The sequence below is a fragment of the Bufo bufo genome, chromosome 5, assembly GCF_905171765.1.
Source record: "Bufo bufo chromosome 5, aBufBuf1.1, whole genome shotgun sequence".
NCBI classification, from domain to species: domain Eukaryota; kingdom Metazoa; phylum Chordata; class Amphibia; order Anura; family Bufonidae; genus Bufo; species Bufo bufo.
This window is the reverse complement of record NC_053393.1, coordinates 97,790,138-97,812,394: the sequence shown is the minus strand read 5'-3', so window position 1 is coordinate 97,812,394 and position 22,257 is coordinate 97,790,138. Positions and strand designations below refer to the sequence as shown.

At 46.9% G+C, this 22,257-nt stretch overlaps 1 protein-coding gene across 1 annotated transcript in view; it reads left to right on the top strand.

Annotated features, from left to right (window-relative positions):
• The first annotated feature begins 1,062 nt into the window (after positions 1 to 1,062).
• Positions 1,063 to 22,257, top strand: part of LOC121002404 (proline-, glutamic acid- and leucine-rich protein 1-like) — a 69,273-nt gene continuing 48,078 nt past the window's right edge. The window contains exons 1-2 of the mRNA XM_040433862.1: positions 1,063 to 1,094; positions 1,193 to 1,390. Of these exons, the coding sequence (XP_040289796.1) occupies positions 1,063 to 1,094; positions 1,193 to 1,390 (230 nt within the window). The remainder of the gene's footprint in view (positions 1,095 to 1,192; positions 1,391 to 22,257) is intronic.

Genomic DNA, 22,257 nt, shown 5'->3' with positions numbered 1-22,257 from the left:
TAAAGAGAATGAAACACACTTAAACAAAGCAGTCACAGGTATAACAAACCTATATCCAGTGACTAATTGGTGATGTCCCCACTGATCTGAGTTATTTCCTTTCCTTTTGTTCTCCATTTGGTCTAGATCGTTATGTCAATTTCTCTTGAAGACTGTATATTTTATAGACCATAAATCCATACAGACCCCAAATATAAACCCCAGGATTAAACCCCAAATCCATCCAGACTTAATATCAGACCCAAAATTCATGTAGGCCCCAGGATCAAACACTAATGGAATCATTTATCAAACAAGTGTAAAGTAGAACTGGCTTAGTTGTCCATAGCAACCAATCAGATTCCACCTTTCATTTTCCAAAGGAGCTGTCAGAAATGAAAGGTGGAAGCTAATTGGTTGCTATGGGCAACTAAGTCAGTTCTATTTTGCACCAGTTTTAGTAATTCACCCCATGAATTAATAACTACCCACAGGATCAGACCCAAAATTCATTTGGCCCCCTAAAACCTCCACCCCCTAATCCTAGACCTAAGACTAGACAAAAAAAAAAAGCAACTCATCTATCCTGTTCTGGATGCCCCTGCTGCCACTCTGGAAATCAAGCAGGTCTTTCTGCAGTGCTGTATAGCGACCTGACGTCACACAGAGTCAGCCCATAGTGTGCACCTATCCACATTACATCCTGAAGCTGTAAGCTGTCAGGACACTCCCACCCTGGAGAAGAGGACCAGGGAGCGGTGAGTAAAGGCATCGCTAGCAGTGCTACACTCATAACCACCACTAGAGACTGCCAGTCATGTAGCAGATTGCAGATTACAGGGCTGATATTATTGGGGGTCTGTGAGGCATAGGTGATAAGGTACTCCAGATACTGGACTAGAATTACAGGTGGAGTCCTGGGGGGCTTGGCTCTTACATGTGTAATACAAAGGACTATCACCCTGTATGATGTATGGAGGAGATTTTTCCCTTTCCTCCATGTATTTATCTGATGTGGGGGCATGTTATATATTATATTTCTTTGTCAGTTATTGACACTGGAACTTTATCTTATTTTATAGAATGCGGAGGATATTGGAGATGGATAACATCAGGTAAGTTATAGAACAACCATGGCTGCCCGAGGGGCCAGACATGGGGTGTCCTAAGAGCTGCATATATAATGACTTGTTCTGTCCAATTGCGAGGATAGTGATAGAGAGGAGGAAGAGGAGGAGCAAGTGGTGGAGGATGAAGAGGTGGAGGAAGTGGTGGAGGAAGTGGTGGCAGAAGAAGAGGTGGAGGAGGTGATGGAGGACGAAGAGGCGATTGAAGAGGTAGATGAGGTGGTGGAGGAAGACCAGGAGGGAGAAATGGAAGTGAATAACATTGACAGCACTGAGAGAACAAGGTGAGTGCAGACTCCATCTTTAATGAGCTGATTATATACAGACAGTATACACATATATAATGATTGAGGACCATGTCAGTGTACAGAACCATATAGACTGATCCTGGAAAGCATCACCACATGGAGCTGATCTTATCTACTTGAATCTTTCCTTTAGACCAAAACGTAGGTGGTGGACAACAAGGTGTCTAAAAAGATGCAGCGTGAGGAACAGGTGAGTCATAGTTAACCTTCAGTCTACCTGTAACTGCTACTAGAGGGAGCTCACTGCATAGGGGTTTATACAGCTCCTAGTGAATTCTATAATACTTCAGTAAGCAGTGAGCTCCCCCTTCTCGCTACAGAAATAATGTATTTTATTTTGTTGAGCTGTCATGAACTGTGGAAGGGAGGTTGTTTTTGGGACACTGGGACCCCACTGTGTCTGATCATCCAAGGAATTGTTTGACAATCAAACCTTATCTTTCCAAACAGCATCAAAAAGAGCAGCAGCAACAGATTAACAAGGTAAATACAACACTTTAGATGACCCCCTTTACTTCTTCTATTGGGGCAAATCCTGCTAATAGTTTTTGGTCTGTCATCAGCACCCCCTCCTATTACTCAGCGCAGAGAGACATTGCAGAGAACCGCTCTCACTTTAAAGGACAATTAGATCCCTAGTGGGAACACTTAACTTTGTAGAAACATTTCCTTCAGTAATACCATCTTATTGTGTATGTGTGTGTGCAGGAGGACCCCTGTAATCAGTTCATATCTCTAGGACCTGTCCCATGGTTTTCCATTAGAAATGACTCCAGTTCCCCCTCTCCTCACCACCAAACCAGTCCATCTATCTCTCTAATGTCCTCGATCTTATCTCCTGCAGATTCCTTCGGGTCTTGTGCTGTTGTTTCAAAGCTGACAACAGAATAAGAGCTTTGTAACATCTCTGGTCCTCAGCATCACCTGAAGAAAATCGCCCTCAATCATGTCCCGCTGTCCTGGCATATCAAGGAAGAACTAAATGTAATAGAAGACAGAATATAGAAATCTGATATAATTAGAAAAAATGTATATAAAGAAATAAAACTAAATAATTATAATTGTGTTCTTAGTTTCCAAGTCCATAACATTCCCATTCATAAAATAGTTAAAGGAGTATAAGTGACGACGGAACCGTCTACTGCAATATCAATATGTCTGACATTACATGAGAAAAACTCACAAAAAAGAAGCAAATTGTGAATAGTGATCACTGGCAGAGTCCTAAACAAAGTCCTATATACAGTCCTATATACAGACTATAATTCTATACACTGCCCTATATACAGTCCTATGAACAAAGTCGTGCCTGGAAGAGGGGGGTGTCTGCCCCGGGTGCCCGCTGCCAGGGAGTGCCAGAAGCAATAAGCTTTTCCATCCATACAGACCGCTCACTGACCGCTCATCCCCCCACACTCCTTCTCTCCTTCAGGCCGGCTCACTGAATGGTGAAGCACAGAGGCTTTTGCTGCCAGCTCCCCCATTCAGCCTGCAGGCACAGATCACTGTCAGTGTGAGAGGAGCCTGCAGCCCGGGAATCTGCCTCTGATCCTCCCACACAGTGCTGCAGGGCAATCTGTGCCAGCCGGGGAGAGCTGGATCGGAGCATCAGGAACAGGACAAGGTTAACACAGTGGGGGCACAGATAGGGCATTACTACTGTGAAGGGGGCACAATGCGCATTATTACTATGAAGAAGATTCAATGGGCATTATTTCGGGTACAATGGACATTACTACTATGAAGGGGTACAAAAGGCATTACTTCTATGAAGGGGGAACAATGGGCATTACTACTGTGAAGGGGGCACAATGCGCATTATTACTATGAAGAAGATTCAATGGGCATTATTTTGGGTACAATGGACATTACTACTATGAAGGGGTACAAAAGGCATTACTTCTATGAAGGGGGAACAATGGGCATTACTGCTGTGAAGGGGGCACAGATAGGGCATTACTACTGTGAAAGAGGCACAGAGAGGCCATAACTACTGTGAGGAGGGCACAATGAAGGCACGCCTACTGTAAAGGAGGCACAAAGAAGGGATGAATAGTTACTGTTTTTTTTTTTGTTTTACTAACACAGAGGGCATTACTACTGTGTGCAATGAGCATAACTACTATGAAGGGGGCACAGAGGACATTACTCCTATGAAGGGGCACAATAGACATTACTGCTATGAAGGGGGCACAGAGGACATTTCTACTATGAAGGGGCACAATGGGCATTACTACTGGGAAGGGGGCACGGAGGGAATTACTTCTCCAAACACCTTAGGCACGCCACTGCCTATGAACAGTCCTATATACCATGCTATATGCTGTTCTATATACAGACATATATAATTCTAGACACTGTCCAATGTACAGTCCTATGTGCAGTTCTATATAAAGAGCTATACACTGTCCTATATGCAGTCCTATGTACTGTACTATATACAGTCTAATGTGCAGTCCTATATAAAAATCTATACACTGTAGTATATACAGTCATATGTAAAGTTTTACATACAAATCTTAACACTGTTCTTTATACAGTCTTGAATACAATTCAATGCTCTGTCCTATATACAGTCCTATATACAATCCTATACATTGTCCTATATACAGCCCTATATGCAATCCTGTACAATAACATACATACATACATACATACATTCCTATATGCAATCCTTTACACTGTCCTATATACAGCCCTATGTCCATTCCTGTATATAACTCTGTACTCTATCCTATATACAGTCCTATGTAGTTTTGTATACAAATCTGTACACTGGCTTATATACATTCCAATGTACATTCCTATATACAATTCTATACAATATCATATATACAGTCCTATGTACAGTAATCTATATAAGGTTCTATACAATATCCTATCTGCAGCCATATATACACTGTCCTATATATATACTCATACATACAGTCCTACAAACAGTCCTCTGTATCATGGGGGTAATGTATTATCAGATATACTCCAATTTTTGGCGTACATCTGGCGCAGATTGCAGCTTAAAGGTTATTTGCGCTGCAATCTGCGACTTTTACACGCTCAAGTCAGGTTTAAAAAAAGGGAGCGTGGCTGGGTAGGGGGGGCAGGCCCGTCTCATTTATCATTTTCTATGCCTGTTTTAGGCATAGAAAATTATCTAAACCTACAGCAGCAAGGGAGCTGGCGTAGATTTAGTGCAGCTGTGGATGCGCCTAAGTTATGTAGAAGCCGGTGCCTCTCCATAACTTAGGTGCATCATGCACCAGAGCAAGGGGTATTAAGACCAGGGTCTAAAATGCTGATCTTAATAAATGACTCCCTATGTCCTTTGTAAAGTCCTGCGTACAATCCTATACACTGTCTTACAGTATCTCACAAAGGTGAGTACACTGCTCACATTTTTGTAAATATTATATAGTCAGTGTACAGCTTGTATAACAGTGCAAATTTGGTGTGCCCTCAAAATAACTCAACACACTGCCATTAATGTCTAAACTGCTGGCAACAAAAGTGAGTACACCTCTAAGTGAAAATGGCCAAATTGTGCCCAAAGTGTCCATATTTAGTGTGGCCACCATTATTTTCCAGCACTGCTTTAACTCTCTTGTGCATGGAGTTCACTAGAGCTTCACAGGTTGCCACTGGAATCTTCTTCCACTCCTCCATGACAACATCACAGAGCTGGTGGATGTTAGAGATCTTGCACTCATCCACCTTCTGTTTCAGGATGCCCCACAGATGCTCAATTGGGTTTAGGTCTGGAGACATGCTTGGTTAGTCCAGCACCTTTACCCTCAATTTCTTTAGCAAGGCAGTGGTCGTCTTGGAGGTGTGTTTTTTTTTTTTATCATGTTGGAATACTGCCCTGAGCCCCAGTTTCCAGAGGGAGGGGATCATGCTCTGCTTCAGTATGTCACAGTACATGTTGGCATTCATGGTTCCCTCAATGAACTGTAGCTCCACACTGCCGAGAGCACTCATGCAGCCCCAAACCATGACACTCCCACCACCATGCTTGACTGTAGGCAAGACACACTTGTATTTGTACTCCTCGACTGGTTGCCGCCACCCATGCTTGACACCATCTGAACCAAATAAAGTTTATCTTGGTCTCATTAGACCACAGGACATAGCAAAAGTAAACCACGTCCTTAATCTGCTTGCCTTCAGCAAACTGTTTGCAGGCTTTATTGTGCATCATCTTTAGAAGAGGCTTCCTTCTGGGACAACATGAGGTGCCATGTTGAACTTCCAGTGACCAATATGAGAGAATGTGAGATCTATAACACCTAATTTAACACACATGCTTCCCATTCACACCTGAGACCTTGTAACACTAAAAAGTCACATGACCCCGGGGAGAGAAATTGGCTATTTGGGCGCAATTTGGCCATTTTCACTTAGAGGTGTACTCACTTTTGTTGCTAGCGGTTTAAACATCAATGGCTGTGTGTTGAGTTATTTTGAGGACACACCAAACTTACACTGTTATACAAGCTGTACACTGACTACTTTACATTTTATCAAAGTGTCATATCTTCAATGTTGTCACATGAAAAGATATAATAAAATATCCACAAAAAAGTGAGGGGTGGACTCCCTTTTGTGAGATACTGTATATACAGTCGTATGTATAGTCATATAGAATTCTATACAATATTGCTCTATATACAATCCTATGTACTTTTGTATAAAATAAATTGATACATTGTCCTATATACAGTCCTATGTACAGTCCTATATATAATTCTATATACAGTCCCACAAACAATTGTATACACTATCCTATGTCCTATATACAGTCCTCTATAAAATTCTATACACTGTCCTTTATATTCTTCAATATACAGTCCTTCATATAGTAATATCTTTAGTCCTATATTCTGTCCTATGTACAGTCCTATATACAATTTTATAAACATATACAGTGATGGCCAAAAGTTTTGACTTTGGTTTTCACAAAGTTTGCTTTTTAAGTGTTTTAGATCTTTTGGCCACATGTTTCTATGTTACACTGAAGAACAATTATAATCATTTCATAGGCTTTTAAAGTTTATTGCTAAATACATCAAGTTTATGTTTCTTCATTTTATTAAGTTTATTAAAACTCAATGTTTTCAGTCTTGACCCCATTTTTTTAAGACTTCTGCAATTTGCCCTGCTGCATGCTGGATATCAACTTCTGAGCGAAATCCTGACTGATGGCAACCCATTCTTTGCCTACTCAGTGCTTGAATTTTATTATAATTACTGTGTTTTTGTTTGTCCACCCGCTTTTTGAGGATTGGCCACAGGCCATAGACCCAAAATTTCAATGTTTTGTTCACTAAGCCACTTAGTTATCACTTTTACCTTATCACGTGTAGAGATGTACCGAACAGTTCCCGGCGAACATCACTTGTTCGCGTTCGCCGCGGCGGGCGAACATATGCGATGTTCGGTCCGCCCCCTATACGTCATCATTGAGCAAACTTTGACCCTGTACCTCACAGTCAGCAGACACATTCCAACTGTGATTAGATTCATTCTAAAGCTGCAGTGTTAGTTAGAGCAGGGAGAGTGCTTCTGCTGCTGAATTAATAGGGAAATCGTTAGCTAGGCCAGTGTTCTGTGTCCACTCCAGTCCTCAAAGACTCATCTGCTGTAAGGATAGGATCCTGACAGCACCCCAAAAAGCCCTTTTTAGGGCTGGTACATTAGTCTGCTTTTATATATTTTTTTCTATATATATATATATTGCAGTTGCCTGCCCATGTGTGAGAGGCCACAGGCCCACAGACTGTACTGTGCCCACTGCCCACCACTCATATAGGGTGGCACAGCACCTTGCTGTTAAAAAATTAATTTAATTTTTCCTCTGTAATATACTTGCAGTTGCCTGCCAGTGTGTGTCAGGCCCACAGACTGTACTGTGCCCACTGCCCACCACTCATATAGGGTGGCACAGCACCTTGCTGTTAAAAAAAATCATTTATTTTTTCCTCTGTAATATACTTGCAGTTGCCTGCCAGTGTGTGTCAGGCCCACAGACTGTACTGTGCCCACTGCCCACCACTTATATAGGGTGGCACAGCACCTTGCTGTTAAAAAAAATCATTTATTTTTTCCTCTGTAATATACTTGCAGTTGCCTGCCAGTGAGTGTCAAGCCCACAGACTGTACTGTGCCCACTGCCCACCACTCATATAGGGTGGCACAGCACCTTGCTGTAAAAAAAGTCATTTAATTTTTCCTCTATAATATAATTGCAGTTGCCTGCCAGTGAGTGTCAAGCCCACAGACGGTACTGTGCCCACTGCCAACCACTCATATAGGGTGGCACAGCACCTTGCAGTTAAAAAATTCATTCAATTTTTCCACTGTAATATAATTGCAGTTGTCTGCCAGTGAGTGTCAGGCCCACAGACTGTACTGTGCCCACTGCCCACCACTCATATAGGGTGGCACAGCACCTTGCAGTTAAAAAATTCATTCAATTTTTCCTCTGTAATATACTTGCAGTTGCCTGCCAGTGTGTGTCAAGCCCTCAGACTGTACTGTGCCCACTGCCCACCACTCATATAGGGTGGCACAGCACCTTGCTGTTAAAAAATTCATTCAATTTTTCCTCTGTAATATACTTGCAGTTGCCTGCCAGTGAGTGTCAGGCCCACAGACTGTACTGTGCCCACTGCCCACCACTCATATAGGGTGGCACAGTACCTTGCAAGCATAGTACCACTAATCTAAAAAATGACAGGCAGAGGCAGGCCACCCCACAGTGTTCAGAGGCCACGTACCCTAAACTCGAAAAATTCAGAGGACATAGTTGACTGGCTTACACAGGACACCCAATCTTCTACAGCTTCCGCTCTGAACCTTGACGCACCATCCTTCTCCAGCTCAGCTTGCCCGCCCGCCGCCACCACCAACACTAGCACCATAGCCGCTTCACCTGATCTGTCAGAGGAGTTATTTACACATCAGTTGGAAGAAATGAGTGTTGAGCGACCATTATTGCCAGAGGATGTAGATAACAGGGATATGTCTCAGTCAGGCAGCATTACACACATGGACGTGTGATGATGATGATGTTGTACCCGCTGCTGCTTCCTTTGCTGAGTTGTCAGATACAAGTGAAGCGGTTGATGATGACGATGTGTCCGTGGATTTCACGTGGGTGCCCGCTCAAAGAGAAGAAGAACAGGGGGAAAGTTCAGATGGGGAGACAGAGAGGAGGAGGAGATGAGTTGGAAGCAGGGGGAGGTCGTCGCAAGGAGCTAGTGGCACAGTCAGACAGCATGTATCGGCACCCGGGGTCAGCCAGACAGCACGCCAATCAACGCATGCTGTTGCCACCACCAGAATGCCGTCATTGCAAAGCTCAGCAGTGTGGCATTTTTTGTGTGTGTCTGCCTCTGATAACAGCGATGCCATTTGCAACCTGTGCCAAAAGAAACGTAGTCGTGGGAAGTCCAACACCCACCTAGGTACAACTGCTTTGCGAAGGCACATGATCTCACATCACAGACGCCTATGGGATCAACACATGATGAGTACAAGCAGCACACAAACTCAAAGCCACCATCCTCCTCCTGGTCCAGCATCTTCAGCCACGTCTACCACTGCTGTCCTCCTTGCCCCCTCTCAACCACCCGCCACTCCACCTCTCACCTTCAGCAGTTCCTGCTCATCTGCCCACAGTCAGGTGTCTGTCAAGGAAATGTTTGAGCGTAAGAAGCCAATGTCACAGAGTCACCCCCTTGCCCGGCGTCTGACAGCTGGCTTGTCGGAACTCTTAGCCCGCCAGCTTTTACCATGCAAGCTGGTGGAGTCTGAGGCCTTCAAAAAATTTGTAGCTATTGGGACACCGCAGTGGAAGGTACCCGGCCGAAATTTTATTTCACAAAAGGCAATCCCCAACCTGTACTCTATTGTGGAAAAGGAAGTCATGGCATGTCTGGCACACAGTGTTGGGGCAAGGGTCCATCTGACCACTGATACCTGGTCTGCAAAGCACGGTCAGGGCAGGTATATCACGTACACTGCGCATTGGGTAAACCTGCTGACGGCTGCCAAGCATGGAATGCGTGGCTCTGCAGAGGAGTTGGTGACACCGCCATGACTTGCAGGCAGGCCTGCTGCCACCTCCTCTACTCCTCCTACTCCATCCTCTTCGCTAACCTCCTCGGCTGAGTCCTCTTCTGCTGCTGCGTCTTGCTCCACATCAACTGCACCCCCCAGCTCCCCAGGGGCTATTCCAAATCCCGGATACGACAGTGTCACGCCGTCTTGGGGTTGACTTGCCTGAAATCAGTCACACCAGACCAGCACTCCTGTCCGCCCTGAACACACAGGTGGATCAGTAGCTGACCCCGCACCTACTGGAGATCGGCAAAGTGGTGTGTGACAACGGAAGCAATTTGTTGGCGGCATTGAATTTGGGCAAGTTGACACATGTCCCGTGCATGGCACATGTGTTGAATCTGATCGTACAACGCTTTGTGCATAAGTACCCAGGCTTACAAGACGTCCTCAAGCAGGCCAGGAAGGTGTGTTGCCATTTCAGGCATTCCTACACGGCCATGGCGCACTTTTCCGATATTCAGCGGCGAAACAACATGCCAGTGAGGCGCTTGATTTGCGACAGCCCGACACGTTGGAATTCAACACTCACTAATGTTCGACCGCCTGCATCGACAAGAAAAAGTCGTCAATGAGTTTTTGTATGACCAGGGTGCTAGGACAGCCTCTGCGGAGCTGGGTATTTTTTTGCCACGTTACTGGACGCTCATGCGCAATGCCTGTAGGCTCATGCGTCCTTTTGAGGAGGTGACAAACCTAGTCAGTCGCATCGAAGGCACCATCAGCGACATCATCCCATTTATTTTCTTCCTGGAGCGTGCCCTGCGAAGAGTGCTGGATCAGCCCGTAGATGAGCATGAAGAGGAAGAGGAAGAGTTGTGGTCACCATCACCACCAGAAACAGCCTTATCATCATCGCTTGATGGACCTGTGGCAACGCTGGAAGAGGAGTCTGAGGAAGAGGAGTCAGAGGAGGAATGTGGCTTTGAGGAGGAGGAAGACCAACCACAGCAGGCATCCCAGGGTGCTCGTTGTCACCTATCTGGTACCCGTGGTGTTGTACGTGGCTGGGGGGAAGAACAGACCTTTAATGAGATCAGTGAGGACGAGGAACGGGACATGAGTAGCTCGGCATCCAACCTTGTGCAAATGGGGTCTTTCATGCTGTAATGCCTGTTGAGGGACCCTCGTATAAAAAGGCTGAAGGAGAACGACCTGTACTGGGTGGCCACGCTACTAGACTCCCGGTATAAGCAGAAAGTGTCTGAAAAGTTACCGAATTACCGGAAGTCGGAAAGGATGCAGCAGTTCCAGAACAAGTTAAAAAGTATGCTTTACACAGCGTATAAGGGTGATGTCACAGCACAACGGGAATCTAACAGGGGAAGAGGTGAAAGTAATCCTCCTCCTAACACAACCATGCCGGCAAGGACAGGACGCTTTACAGACGTGTTGTTGATGGAGGACATGCAGAGCTTTTTAAGTCCTACGCATCGCCACAGCCCTTCGGGGTCCACCCTCAGAGAACTACTCGACCGACAAGTAGCAGACTACCTCGCCTTAACTGCAGATATCGACACTCTGAGGAGCGATGAACCCCTTGACTACTGGGTGTGCAGGCTTGACATGTGGCCTGAGCTATCCCAATTTGCGATAGAACTTCTGGCCTACCCCGCTTCAAGTGTCCTGTCAGAAAGGACCTTCAGCGCAGCAGGAGGTATTGTCACTGAGAAGAGAAGTCGCCTAGGTCTAAAAAGTCTAGATTACCTCACCTTAATTAAGATGAATGAGGCATGGATCCCGAAGGGACTGACAGTGGGGGATGCATTTGACTAAAAAAGGCCTGATGAGATGCCTTGGGCTAAAAATGGTCCCCTCCCCACGCTGCTGTATTTAATATCTGCATGCCGGATGACTTGCGTGACTTCTCCGCCACCAACTAGGGTTCAAGCCGCAATGCTTTAGTGCACTTTCTGCCTGGAAAACATAAATTTTTCCGGCCGCTGCGCAAAAATACCAAATTTTTCAGGCATGTGTACATGCCTAATTTTTCTGGCCTCTGGTGCTGCACTGTGGCTGCAAAAACAAAACATCGTTTACCTTGTTGTGGTAAAGGGGCTTACGTATCACAGTGAAGCGATCACCTCTATAATTGTGTTGGCAATGTTGGCACACCCCAGATGATAAGGTCGTTGCTTCATTGTGAACAGATCAAAAGCGATCGACTGGTTAAATTTTCATAGAAAAAACATTCATTTTCTTTGTGATCATTCTAAGGTGATCATTAAAGCCTACTAGGCCCACACTGCAGAATCGTTGTTTTCTGGGTCACTTAACTGTCACTGAATTACCTCAGCACGACCATAGGCTTTGAAAAACCGCCATCGCCTGCAATCTCCCGAACGTGTGCACGAGCACAGTCATCACTACACCAAGATTGACGCATAGAGGAATAAAATTTATGTCATGAGTGTGTCAACTATTAACGACAATTTGCGGTTGTTTGCGGTGCGTTAAACGGGGAGTTTGGTCTGTCAGAGTTTGGTCTGCCACTGTGAAGCGGGCGTAACCCTTACACTACCTGATCGATACAACATCATACCTGGTCGTATACACACACTGGATGTTTTAAAGCACGTTATTCCAAACAATTTAGGAATGCTAGGTGATTTATGCCCTTTATGGATTAAAACCTGACTCTGCGTCAACTACGTAATTTTCCATGGGAGTTTTGCCATGTATCCCCCTCCGGCATGCCACAGTCCAGGTGTTAAAGGAGAAAAAGAAGTCCAGCTTGAAGGATCGCTATTGTCCCTGATCCGAAACATGTTGACTGGAGTGTAACTGGCTTTTAATCTGCACTGAAAAGTAAAGGTAACATTTTAATCGAGCTGGACTTCTTTTTCTCCTTTACTTAAGTTACGCTGTGGTTCCCAGCATGGTCCGTGCTCGTTGCAACAGGGTTTGAGCACGCCTGCCTTTTTCTTTTTTTCTTTTTGCCTCACAGTCCAGGTGTTAATCCCCTTGAAACAACTTTTCCATCACTATTGTGGCCAGAAAGAGTCCCTGTGGGTTTTAAAATTCGCCTGCCTATTGAAGTCTATGGCGGTTCGCCCGTTCGCGAACATTTGCGGAAATTAGCGTTCGCCGTTCGCGAACGGAAAATTTTATGTTCGCGACATCTCTAATGACATGGTGCCTGTAATGCAAGGCACCAACAAACAGACCAGTGATGAAAGCAAAAAGGTGTTTATTCACCAGAAACATAAACGTCCAGGACACTTGCTGGTAACAAGGAATAATAACAAAAAACCAGGCAAGGAGATTCCAGGAATAGTCCCAACCAGTGCTGAATGATGCTGTGCACTTGGCAGTCGAGTCACTCCAGATCTTGGGTCCGCTGCAAAGGACAAAGTTCCTGGCAGTCTTCAGTCACTAGGAGTTGTGACCTATACCTGGTTGAGGGAAAATAACAGTGGGCACTGATCACCCTGAGAGACCTCCTTTTAAATGCCTGCTGACCAATCCCAGGGTGCCAAGTGTCCACTACCATAGGTGAACAAATTGCCCTGCACCTGAGTACATGGCCTAAGGCAATCACAAGTTGATTAAACCCATGGCTGGCTCCCTAATCCACTTTGCTCTTGTGAGTCAGTATATTATGCGCCACTGGTCGACGAAGCGCATAAGAAGCGCGTACTCGCGACCGTGTATCCCTTTGCAAACCTGCCCTCGTGCGTACGCACGGACGCATGATTGACTCAGCGCGAGTATGCGAGCGCGTGGACCCAGATGCGGAAACGGAAGTCGCAGGAGACACCGGAGACAACCCTGGCCGCGGCGTCTTGTCACTCGCCTGCCACTCTGTCCCCGGGACTCCGACGGTCCTCCCCACCGATGTCCACGCGAACGCATCCCCGCACTGGCTCGCAAAGGGGTCAGCGCTGGTGCATCAGAGACACGCATAACCTGTCCCGCAACTCCACGAGGACCCCTCTTGGTTCCCCTGGAGTGCAAAGCAGGTGAGGATCTTACATTACCCCCGCCTCGAGGAGGCGGCTCTGAAGACTCCAAGCAAGCTTTCCCCGGATTATCCCGGTGAAAGGCTGCCACCAACTCATCCGCATGCACCTGGCGAGCAGGTATCCAACATCTCTCCTCTGGACCAAAACCCTTCCAGTCCACCAAGTATTGAAGAGACCTTTGGACAAAACGAGAGTCCAAAATTCTGTTCACCTCGAACTCCGGTACCCCTTGGACCTCCAGCGGGGATGGGGTCTGAATGAAGGGAGCGGAGTCGGCTGCCGATTTGAGAAGTGAAACATGAAAGGTGTTCACTCCTCGGATCGACGGTGGAAGAGCAACCTTGTACGTAACTCGGTTGATCTTTTGTGTCACTGGGTATGGGCCAATGAATCGAGGACCCAACTTGGAAGATGGCGGACGCAGCGGAATGTTCCGGGTGGAGACCCACACCTGATCTCCCACCTTAAACTTTTGCTCTACGGTGCGATGACGATCAGCAAATTTCTTCTGTTGCGCCACCGCACTGCGGAGATTCCGCTGGGCCGACGACCAAATGGGACGTCTATCCTCGAACCATTGATCCACCACCGGTGAGTCAGTGGAGGGTCCGGCCAAAGAAGAGAGTCTTGGATCCCTGCCCCCCACGCACCTGAACGGAGACATCTTAGTGGAAGCATGCTCAGAGTTGTTATAAGCCACCTCCGCAAAGGGTAGATACGCTGCCCATTCCTCCTGGCAGTCTGACACGAAGCACCGGAGATATTGCTCCAGGGTCTGGTTAGTCCTTTCCGTCTGACCGTTGGTCTCTGGGTGAAAACCAGAAGAAAAAGACAAATTAATACCCAATCGGGAGCAGAAAGAACGCCAGAAGCGAGAGATGAATTGCACTCCTCTGTCTGAAACAATGTCATCCGGCGCTCCGTGTAATCGAAAGACATGATTCAAGAACAGATCTGCCAATTCTCTGGCCGAGGGCAATCCAGGGAGTGGGATAAAATGGGCCATTTTACTAAAACGGTCCACCACTACCCAGATTACCGTACTTCCATAGGACCTTGGCAAATCTGTGATGAAATCCATGGAAATGTGAGTCCATGGAGCCTGGGGAATTGGCAGTGGGAGTAAAGTCCCAGAAGGGGCAGACCGGGACGGTTTACATCTGGCACAAACAGTACATGCCTGGATATAGGCCTTAACATCCACGGACATGTTGGGCCACCACACGTGACGTTTAACAAGGGCAAGTGTTTTCTTAACACCCAAATGCCCGGTAGACTTTGAGTCATGAAGCTGTTGGATGACCTCCAATCGAAGGTTAATGGGTACAAACCATCGACCCTCGGGTTTGTCAGGTGGACTCTCTGCCTGTGAAGGCTCAAGAAGAGAGGACAAGTCCTCCATTACTTCTGCGGCCCCCAGGGCAGCAAGAAAACATTTAGTTGGGAGAATGGTTTCTGGCTCAGAGTCCAGGACGGAAGCAGCCTCAGGGAAGCAGCGGGACAGGGCATCTGCCTTCACGTTTTTGGAACCTGGTTTATAAGTGAGGCGGAAATTGAAGCGGGTGAAAAACAATGCCCACCGGGCTTGTCGGGAGTTGAGTCTTTTGGCACTCTCTAGATACTCCAAATTTTTGTGGTCAGTGTAAACCGTGATGGGATGTTCTGCACCCTCTAGCCAATGTCTCCACTCTTGAAAAGCCAATCTTACTCCCAGAAGCTCTCTATTGCCGATATCATAATTACACTCGGCTGGAGAGAGCTTCCGAGAGAAGAATGCACAGGGATGTAACCTCTCAGGGTCCCCAGAATACTGTGAGAGAACTGCCCCTACACCGACCTCTGAGGCATCGACCTCGAGAACAAAAGGTCTGGAGGTGTCTGGATGAGTAAGAATTGGTGCCATGCAAAAGGCCTGTTTCAGCGTCTCATAGGCTCTGACTGCCTCTCTCGTCCACTTAGAAGGATTAGCTCCCTTCTTAGTGAGGTTGGTGAGAGGTACTACTATCGCAGAAAAATTCTTAATAAACTTGCGGTAGAAGTTGGCAAAGCCTAAGAAACGCTGCAACCCCTTAAGATCCTTAGGCTGAGGCCAATCCAAGACAGCAGAAAGTTTGGATGGGTCCATAGCCAATCCCTTTTCTGAGATAATGTACCCCAGGAAAGGCAACTCCTTCACCTCAAACAGACACTTCTCAAGTTTGGCATAGAGGCGGTTCTCCCTCAGCTTCTGGAAAACCTGACACACGTGTCTCCGATGAGAGACCAGATCCGAAGAGTAGATTAGTATGTCATCTAAATAGACAACAACACATCTATCCAAGAAATCTCTGAGAACATCGTTGATGAACTCCTGGAAGACCGCGGGAGCATTACAGAGACCGAAAGGCATCACGAGATACTCGTAATGCCCGTCTCTGGTATTAAATGCGGTCTTCCATTCGTCACCCTCTCTAATGCGAACTAAATTATAAACACCCCTTAAATCGAGTTTGGTGAAGACTCGGGCCCCTGCCACCTGAGAAAACAGATCATCAATCAGAGGCAGTGGATACCGATTCTTCACCGTAATCCGATTAAGGGCACGATAATCGATGCAAGGTCTCAAGCCTCCATCCTTCTTCTCCACAAAGAAGAATCCAGCTCCAGCAGGGGAAGTGGATGGACGAATGAAATTCTTCTCAAGGTTCTCTTTAATATACTCCCGCTGAGCCTGAACCTCAGGCCCAGTGAGATTATAAAGATGCCCTCGTGGTGGCATGGTACCTGGCAACAGGTCTATAGGACAATCATATGACCTGTGGGGAGGTAATACATCAGCCCCCTGAGGACTGAACACATCTCGGAAATTATGATACTGCTGTGGTAAAGTACTTAATACTTCCATGGAGGCTAGTGACAGGTCGGGACGAATGCACTTAGTAAGGCATTCCGTACTCCACTGACAAATAAGACCCGAGCGCCAGTCCACTACTGGATTATGGAGCCTTAACCAAGGGAGACCCAAAATCACGGGAGTGGATGGCATGTCAAGGACAAAAAGGCTTAAGGTCTCCCGATGATCAGCCCCCACCGTTACCTGTATTCCCGGAGTCATCCACACTGCACGACCATCTTGAAGAGGGGAACCATCAATCGCGGTCACTGACATGGTGGTTTTCGGCTGGATCAACGGGATGCCAAGTCGACGAACCAAGGTTGAGTCCACAAAATTCCCAGCGGCCCCAGAATCGATTAGTGCTGAAAACTCATGGACCTTGTCTTGCCACCGTAAGGATATGGATACCATCACCCGGCTTGGAGGAGGGATAATAGCACCTAGGGGGTTCTCCTCTATGCCCCCTAGGTTCATTCGTTTCCCGCCGGCAGGAGGGGACAGGTTTTAACGAGGTGTCCAGACTTTCCGCAAAATAGGCACAGGCCTTTCTGTTGGCGACGAGCTCGTTCTGCCTGTGTGAGATGGGAGGATCCAAACTCCATTGGCTCTTCGGCCGATTTAAGAGGCCCTGGATGTGGTCGAGAGGATGAAAACCGAGACGACCGTTCCACTCGCCTCTCACGGATTCGCCTGTCGGCATCGTTTGCCTGAGAGATAGCCATTTCCAACGAGAAGGGGGTAGGCAAGGCCAAAAGAAGATCCCGGACCGCATCCGAAAGTCCCAAACGGAAGCGATGGCGTAGGGCTGCGTCGCCCCAGGTGGTGAAAGCTGCCCATCGCCTGAATTCTGCAGCGTATTCTTCAGCTGGGCGGCGGCCTTGTTGAATATGCTCAAGATTGGACTCTGCGGTGCGAGTACGATCCGGGTCATCGTAAATCACAGCCATAGCCTCGAAGAAGGCGTCCACTGACGAAAAAGCTGTATGGTCTTGAGGCAAATTAAATGCCCAACGTTGGGGGTCTCCACGTAGCAGTGACATTACAGTCCCAATTCTCTGCCTGAGAGTGCCAGAAGCCATCGGACGCAACTGGAAATAAAGGAGACAGGAGTCCCTGAAGTTTAAGAACTCCTGTCGCTCTCCTGTGAAGGGGTCAGGCAGAGGGATCTTAGGTTCTGTTTGATGCCTTGCGATAGTGACGGGTAGTGCTGAGTCTCCCTGGATAAGCTGCTGAACCTCCTCCATCACAGTTGTCAGTTGCTCTTGGATTTGCGCTGCAGCGGCTGCTGGTATATTTGGGCGTCGTTGGAACAGCAGGTTAACGGCTCCCGTTAATTCACTCAGCTGCTGCTGGATTTTGTCCATGGCAACTGTTAGTTGGGCCCACTGTTCTGTAATGCAAGGCACCAACAAACAGACCAGTGATGAAAGCAAAAAGGTGTTTATTCACCAGAAACATAAACGTCCAGGACACTTGCTGGTAACAAGGAATAATAACAAAAAAACAGGCAAGGAGATTCCAGGAATAGTCCCAACCAGTGCTGAATGATGCTGTGCACTTGGCAGTCGAGTCACTCCAGATCTTGGGTCCGCTGCAAAGGACAAAGTTCCTGGCAGTCTTCAGTCACTAGGAGTTGTGACCTATACCTGGTTGAGGGAAAATAACAGTGGGCACTGATCACCCTGAGAGACCTCCTTTTAAATGCCTGCTGACCAATCCCAGGGTGCCAAGTGTCCACTACCATAGGTGAACAAATTGCCCTGCACCTGAGTACATGGCCTAAGGCAATCACAAGTTGATTAACCCATGGCTGGCTCCCTAATCCACTTTGCTCTTGTGAGTCAGTATATTATGCGCCACTGGTCGACGAAGCGCATAAGAAGCGCGTACTCGCGACCGTGTATCCCTTTGCGAACCTGCCCTCGTGCGTACGCACGGACGCATGATTGACTCAGCGCGAGTATGCGAGCGCGTGGACCCAGATGCGGAAACGGAAGTCGCAGGAGACACCGGAGACAATCCTGGCCGCGGCGTCTTGTCACTCGCCTGGCCACTCTGTCCCCGGGACTCCGACGGTCCTCCCCTCCGATGTCCACGCGAACGCATCCCCGCACTGGCTCGCAAAGGGGTCAGCGCTGGTGCATCAGAGACACGCATAACCTGTCCCGCAACTCCACGAGGACCCCTCTTGGTTCCCCTGGAGTGCAAAGCAGGTGAGGATCTTACAGTGCCCCATTATGCTGGAAAAAGCATTGTTTATCACCAGATTGCCCCTAGATCGTTGGGAAAATTTGCTCTTGGAGGATGTTTTGGTATTATTCTTTATTCTTGATAGTGGCAAAATTATGGCTATGCCAACTCCATTGGATGAGAAGCAACCCCACACATAAATGGTCTCAGGATGCTTTACTGTTGGCATGAACAGGACTCATGCCAGAACTCTCTTTTTTTCTCCGGATAATGATTTTTCCAGATGTCTCAAACTGTTTAAAGGGGGCTTCATCAGAAAAAATAACTTTATCCGAGTCATCTGCAGTCTAATCCCGTCATCTGCAGTCCAATCCCTGTACTTCCTGCAGAATGTCAGTCTGTCCTTGATGTTTTCCTTGGAGAGAAGTGACTTCTTTGCGGCTCTTCTTGACAGTTGGTCATCCTCCAAAGGCCTTCACCTCATTCTGCATGCAGATGCACTCAATCCTGCCTGCTTCCATTTTTGAGCAAGCTCCACACTGCTGGTGACCAAATCCTGTAGCTGAATCCTCTTAGGAGACGTTCCTGGACGTTCTTTGAAGGACTTTTTTGGGTATCGTAAAGCTTCCTTCTCCAGCAATTGAACTTCTCTCCTTGGTTGATCTTACAAGTACCAATGTCTTTGCCTGTGACGCGTTTTTGATGCAAAGCAGTGATAACTGCACATGTTTCCTTGGAAGTAACCATGGTTAACAGAAGAAAGCGACGATTTAAAGCACTACCCCCCAATCAGTCTATTCTTCTAATTTAGTAAGCAGTTGCCTTTTCCATGTTAACACTTTCTCCTGAGCTAATGAGACGATTACTGAAATTATGTTAGCAGGTCATTTTGTGGCAGGGGTGAAATGCAGTGGAAATGGTTTTTTTGTGATAAGTTAATTACTTATCTTAAACTTCTGAGCTAAATGTTATAGCAAGAAATGACTTCATACCAATATACATTGTATGCAAATTGCCACCTGTATACAAGGTTTTAATTGGTTGGTTAGTGATGTCAGATACCTAGCTGTATTCCTGCAGGATGAAGTAACTTTACATGCGCTGCTGACTTTAGGTAGGGTTAAGAGGGTCCAGGAGACTAGAAAACCTCTAGATATTTAACAAAGAGCTCAGCTCCATTGAAGACATCATCAGAGTAAGATGTGTCTTGCCACCATTGCCTCTTTTTGTCTCATATGGGGTTGGCTGAGCACCATGTTGGGAGCTGGTCGATGGGAGCTTGATTATTTGTTTGGACAACTTTCGGGAATTGTTATTTTACTTTATCTTTGTATACATTTGTGGCAAAACTAACCTCGCCACTGGGTTTTGGAGGGGCCTGGTTGCCAGCCTCTTGCCCCAGGATTATGGGCCCTCTCATCAGCCCATGCAAAACTTAAACCCCATGGCGATTTGACTGTGTTTGTGGCATCTGAGCTCTCAGATCCAAGCCATCTGGGGATATGTTAAATGTCTATGTTACTGTAATGGGTGGGACATTGTATATTTGAATAGTGATGTCTGTCCTTTTGTCTCCACGTGTGTATTGGCCATTTCCTTTTGTCCTGAGAGATAATTGAATTACTCCTCGGTTGTCTCCAGGACAGAAGACATTGTGTATTCACCTGCCTGTGATAATTACATCAACCCATTGTGTAAGGTAATTATATCACAGGCAGAGGGGAGGATTTTGTGTGGGAGTGTTTTACTGTATTGTACGTGTTTATTGGTTGTTTTACAAAACCCTGTGGGTGGTACTGATGTGTACCAATGTCATATAAGATCAATAAACACACAGCTATGGGTGACCACTGCTTGACCCTCAACACGGAGCCTCGTCTCGTTCTTGGGGGGGATTCACTGTATGCTGTTAGAGACTGATTGCTAGGAGTGTAAGCCGCTTCGGTGCGTTTCCTATTCGTCTGTTAGCAGCTATTCGTGTGGTTCCGTTCGGGAGTTTGGAGCATTGCCTTGTATGCCGTTACAATATTGTATATATAATTTATAATAGTTTAGTAAACTCTATATGCACTTAAGTCATTTTAAGTCTATATTTTCGCAGAACTTCAGATCTCATAATAATATACCACCATTTGTTTCAGACACAAAACGTTTGACCATCACTGTATATACCTGATGCATGCTCATCCAGTATATGCTTGTACATTACATTCACCTGTCCAAACAAGCACTATCTATACAGAGCAGAAAGGGTGTAGGTTAGGGGGGTGGAATCCGCTGGAGCACTTACCCCGGACACAGAGGCTGCAGTTCATTTCCATATGGAAGCAGGTAGCCGTCCGCTCCCTGCTTCCCTGCAGGTGTTGCAAGCGGTCGAGCACGCAGCCTTTAGGGTGGTGAGGGGGACATCAGTGATGTGCAGACAGTAGTGGATCATCTTCATCGGGGATGAGGGTGGCAGCTTGCACGTAAGCCAGCGTTAAGCCAGCAGGGTTGTAGCGTGGCCATGAGTCAGCAGAGTGGCAGCAGTGTGAGGTTTGGAGCCAACCATGGCCGGGGTAGACCATTTGCTACTCAGGAGCCTACCTGTCCGGAAACAACTAGTGGTGCAGGGGCTCATAGAGGCAGCAGCAGGCAGTCAACTCGCAGTGGTGGGGGGAAAATGCCATACTCACGGTCTGGGAATTTTTCATCAAGTCGCTGGAGGACGTCAGTGTTACTATGTGTAGAATCTGTGGGCAGAAGGTGAAGCGTGGCCAGGCTGCCAATGTTGGCACCACAGACCTGCGTCAACACATGCAGAATCACCATAAAGTGGCCTTGAAAAAACAGCCTGAGGCATCTCCTAGCAGCCCGCAAGCCTTTTCCAGCAGTCAAGGCTCCACTACCTCAGCAGAAGGGAGCTGTGTTTCCTTCCCATCATTTACTGGTCCTGATGTAAGGGGGCGTGACCCCTGAAACGTCGCGTGTCATGGAATGAAAATCAGTTCAGCATTCTAATGTAAATAATTGAGCCAAACAATGTAAAGAAACAATGAAGGATTTGAAAGTGCGGACAGCGCTTCTAATGAGTGAGTAGTTTTTGATGTTTCACTGAAAAATTTTGATGTAAAAAAGTACGGCTGATCAGATTATAAAGACTGTGTAAGCGGGGCCCAAGTGAGACTCCGAATCAGGGCGTTAAACATATACACATGAAGGGCCGGTTTGGTGAATCAGACTGGCGTAGTGCTACACATGAGAGCTGACTTGATAAAATATAGGAACAGGATTAATCCTCTGTGTAATTTCGACTTTAGCCAGTGGCCACTCATGCGTGACACCTGCAGTTTGCTCAGGCCCAGGTCCGTCGCCAGTAATACGGAATGAGCTCCTTCACGTCCTGGAGGAGATGCTGATAAATCTGGCTGGCCAGGGGACAGAAGAGGTGTAGCCCACATCTCACGGCCACCTGAGCCCTGTGGGGGCTAAACTGGCAGAGAAGGACATTCACGCACAAGCATTATATACAGAAATGGGTGGTTTATCTGCACAAATGACAGGAGAGGAACAGGAAAAGCATGAGGGCGATGAGGAAGGCCAGGCAGATCACTCTGACACACCGTGGTAGTATGCAGTGGAGATGGAGGCAGGGAGTCCCTCCGAGTCCCTTGCACAAATGGCAAGATGCATGCTTAGTTGCTTGCATAGTGACT